Below are 4,659 nucleotides of genomic sequence, written 5' to 3' on the forward strand. Positions count from 1 at the left end.
TTAGACTCTTGGCACTCTTAGGTGAGCAGACTTAGTCAGCCTGTGTTGCCCTAACATCCCAACTCTTTGTGGCATCACAATGGTCAGCATGGTCTTGTCTGGTGGCAGTTGCACATTCATGTGTTTGTGGATGGATACTCTTGCTGCATCACTGGCATTTGAGTCAACACCACCAATCACACTGATTCAGTACTCTTGGTTTTTCTTAATGTGATTGAGCTCTTTGGCACACATTTGCATGTTCTTGGAGATCACAGCAGAGAGAATGTTCATGTTGCAGAATGGATGGTGCAACATTGAGGATCAAATCATGGCTCCTACATCTGGGGCTGCTTGGTGCACAATACTCACATAGAAAGAATGTGGGTGGATGTCATGAATTCCTTCAGTCGAAAATGGTCATGGTTCTTTCACTTACTCGAAGAGTGCCATGGCTTGAGTCTGTTCAATCAAGATCACATATGGCTTCTCCATTGGCTGTTCCTTCAAGATCTCAATGATGATGTGGTCACATTTCAGAACAAATGGAATCACCATACCATGTCTCTAGCAGATGGCAACCAGTGGCCAGCAGATCTTTTTCTTGCCAGTTGCTTGGAGCATGGTGCTAGAAGCATTGATCTGACACCTGTGGAGGACCCAGTGTATGACTGCAATCCTCCTGCATATGGTACAGAAGATGGAGAGACTGCAGAGGATTCAATGGATGGAAACTCTTGGACACCCTACAGCTCTGCTCAAGTTCAATCAGACCAGCTGCCTCCCCCATATGTCATCTTCCACAGCAGAACACCAACTGATCAAGTCCCTGCTCAACTGTCCAACATCAACTTGCTGATCCCTCATTCTGCGCTGATGCCAGAGCAAGTCAGCACTCTTATTGTTGAGCTAGATCACTTGTTTGTTCAACCAGACCTTCTCACACTGACTGAAAGATGGTGAAGAGCCCTTGAGATAAGTGCCAGGCTCACACACTGATGTATCTATTGTACAGTAGTTTTAATTAATCTCTGATAGGGTGATGATTGCCTGCTCCACTTGCAGCAAGGGCAGGAGCATCCTCTCTGTCAAGGATAGGGTGGTGAGTGCCTGCATAAGCACCCTTCATGTTGAGGATAGGTGGTTGGGGTGGGAACATCATGGAATATGTGAACCCTAAGTGAACCATTCTGCAACTTGAACCATCTTCCTACCTCATGACCACAACCCTTCCTCCTCAACATCTACAGATCAACTCAGATCCAGGATATCTGGACTATATGTCTTCGCTTGAACCCTCTGGGCATTGTGAGGGATTTGACTTGGCAGCTCCTGCTTCAGGAACATCCAATGATGCCGAGCAGGCCACAGCCCTCCTGCATACCTCATTGGACTCTGGAATCAATTTGAGAAACATGTTAGGCAATGACAAAATGGAGATGGATGAGCAGAGAAGCACTAGTGGCCCTCTGAGTGCTACAGAATATGCACATGCCAATGTGTGAGCATGCACTGTGAATCCCTTGTCTGCCTGTGCTGATGTCACCATAGCCTACTAGGATTGCTTGTACTTCAAGCTAGAGAGCACAGCCAGCTCACCACATCTGGGATGGAGGGCATACCTCTGAACAGACATAACAAAGATCACCCGGATGCAGCAGAGGCTCCATCTGAGCGCAGATGACCATCACCCTATCCACAACCCGACCTAGACAGCGCCACAAGAAGTGCTGCACCCACTTCCCCTATCCATCTAGAAGCGTCTTGGAGACACTTCTTGACATTGGTGATACTTTTCAAGATGAACTCTGCTGAGGGTAGAGTCTTTGGTCAGGCTAAAATCAAGAACAAATGGCCACAGGAGAATTTTGCAAGCAATCTGCTCCCTCCTATCTTTGAGCAGCACTGCCAACATGGCTTGACACATTTCACAGCCTCACACTACTGCAACTTTGCTGTTGCAACATCTTGAATCCCCTCCACCTCTTAATGGGGACAACATTGTTTCTATTGCCAGCCTGGACATCAGCTGCTGGGCATGCTTGGGAGCCATATTGATGGCCAAGAGACCAATGAAGCTGAGTTACAGCCTATGGATCATACCAATCAACAAACACAGCAGTTCATAGAGGCCCTACTGCTGCATGTCCCCTGCACATGGTTCTAGGGATTAGTGTATGTTCTGTACCTTGTTCAGCTCACAGAAGACCGGTGCAATCTCCTTGGGGAAATGCCTACCACTCCTCCCCATATGCCAACTCCACCAATCCCTCCTACACTGCTGACCCATATTCCTTCTTCCCCTGTGGAAGCAAGTATATCACCCACTGATGAAGAGGAGAGTGTCCCACACACTGAGATTGCCAACCCTGCCACTGGATGGTCTTGAAGAGGGGGGAGAAGGTGACAGAACAGCCCATGGATACAGGAGATTGCTCAAGGAGACAACTTCACTCACCATTCCTTGTTCCTCGACAGCCACTTTCCTTGTGTTCATCAGGTCTTGAATGGTCTGGTGCCCATGGAAGAAATGAGCAGCCTTGGCTCTGTGCTGTGGTTTGCCCAAAGGATTCAGCTTTTTAATGAGGTTGTGTCTGCCTTGTCCATGCCTCAGGCACTTGAAAACAACTTCTATGTGGTCCACAAGGCTGAGGGATGGGATGGCCAAATCTCAGCTGGTCAAATGGTTGCTTGGTTTGGTTCTCACTCTTGGGGGGGTGACGTCTCTCATAAGACAATCAACACACACTGGGGTCATGTAGAGAAGCTTGTGACTTTCTGGCAAACACAACAAGACTGGTTCTACCAGCAGAAGAATTGCTCGGACAATGCAGATAATGCAAGTGCAACCAGTTGAGCCAAGCTAGAAGTAAACAGTGTGGTGGGATATTCAGTAGAGTGCACTGCTGCTCAATGAACTCTAGTCATGGAAGGCACACCTGTGGGTCTCATTGTGCACCTGGCAAGAAGCATGAATCCAAAGTCAGTTGAGAAAGAAATCAAACATCTATTCCACAGTTTTGACAGGCAGAGAGGCTAGGTACATACTTAAGCATTGTGCATGTATGTAGCTAGGTGAATAGATCATCTGGATGGATGAATGCCACTCAGATGGGGAGGATGCTCTTTGGATAGAACATAGGGTGATGGTCAGCAGCCCCAAAGAGGCTGCAGATGCATCCTCTCTGTCAAGGATAGGGTGATGATCACTCACACCAGCTTCACAGATACACTCAGACAAAATTGCATATATTTGTCAACATAAACCAAGATTAGAGTGACTACAGCATATTGAAGTTTGAGCTCAAAGTAAGTAAAGATGCCAAGATGACATGGTTAAATTTGTGCCCATCATTGTCAGAAACTGCAAGCTGTGGGAGGTCAGTCCCATACTGCAAAGCCAATTTTGTAAAGCATACTTGAGCACTGACCAGTGTTTCAGTGCTGTGCATCTGTTCAAATTCTCCAGTGTGATGCACAAAATGGGGTTTGATCTCTGTCTGGTGGTACATCAGACACTCATGTCAAGGATAGGGTGATGATTGCCCAGACCAAGGGTGCAGTATACATGTACCTGGAACCCTGCAGAGGCAGGTGGCCACTCCAAACCCATCACCATTATGTTCAAAACTTTCTGGCAGATGTGAGGAAGATACACACCTTGAGTGATAAGTGAAGCCAGGGTGGAACCTTTCTCCAGCACTGCATACACAGCTCATAGGCCTTCCAGAGCTGCTGAGGCTGTGAGAGGAGGAAGGCCATCTCTGGTGATAAATCGGCTGAGAGCTTTCTTGAGGGATGTCCAGATTGGCAATGGTATATGATCATCAGGCAGAAGCCACCAAATCCTTGGAGTCAGATATGCTTGAGGATCAAGAGTAAGATTGCGATATAGAATGTAAATAAAGGAGCGAAAGTCAGTGAAAGCACATTGAACATAGAACTATGAGAAAGATGAGCATTGCGTATGAAGGAAGCAGTGTACAGTGCATGTACATCTCTGAGGTTGTCAAAGTAGCACAAGCCATTCATCAGACAAGAGACTTGTGGAACCTGCTTAGAGAAGTCAGGATGCCCAAAGAGTAGGTAATTCCTCAGCTTATATCATATAGTCTGATGGTCCTGGAAGGACATTTTCCAGGTGAGCAAGTTTTCTGGCATGACCTGCATGCACTGGTGTCAACAGCAATACTCACTGGAGGAAGCAGTCTGTTTATTCACCACATTGATAGTCTCCAGGAGATACTGAAAATCTGCGATCAAATGAGCTATGGCAGCTTGAGCAAATGGGCAATCTGCTGGAGGATCAGTGACATAATTGCTAGCCAGCTGATCCCATGAGCTCAAGTGTGCTGCAGCTTTCAGAGCAAAAGTGCAAATGAAGCAAACATCATTGCAGAGTGTGAGTGTGGCTTTGAAGTCATTGGATCCTGCAACGAGAAGCAGGAATGGAGATATGTGTATTGCTGAAGAGAATCCATAGAAGAGACAGAATACCAATTCTGAGCCAGAACAGTTCATCTGTCCAGTGATAACCAACAGGAGGATTGATGTCAAGATAGTCATCCACAGTTCACAAAAAGGATTGCTCCTTGTTGTCAAGGTATCAATTGAGCAGCATATGGAATGTGGGTTAGGGCAACACAGGCTGACTAAGTCTGCTCACCTAAGAGTGCCAAG

General features: G+C 46.7%; 1 protein-coding gene across 1 annotated transcript; it reads left to right on the top strand.

Annotated features, from left to right (window-relative positions):
* Positions 1-1,412: 1,412 nt before the first annotated feature.
* On the top strand, positions 1,413-1,663 carry DACRYDRAFT_106419 (uncharacterized protein; the record flags this gene model as incomplete). The annotated part of the gene is made up of 2 exons (XM_040768265.1): positions 1,413-1,480; positions 1,531-1,663. 2 exons carry the CDS (start codon positions 1,413-1,415, stop codon positions 1,661-1,663), a joined length of 201 nt encoding a protein of 66 aa, XP_040630148.1.
* Between the last annotated feature and the right edge of the window lie 2,996 nt (positions 1,664-4,659).

Source organism: Dacryopinax primogenitus (assembly GCF_000292625.1).
Source record: "Dacryopinax primogenitus strain DJM-731 SS1 chromosome Unknown DACRYscaffold_6, whole genome shotgun sequence".
NCBI classification, from domain to species: Eukaryota; Fungi; Basidiomycota; class Dacrymycetes; order Dacrymycetales; family Dacrymycetaceae; genus Dacryopinax; species Dacryopinax primogenitus.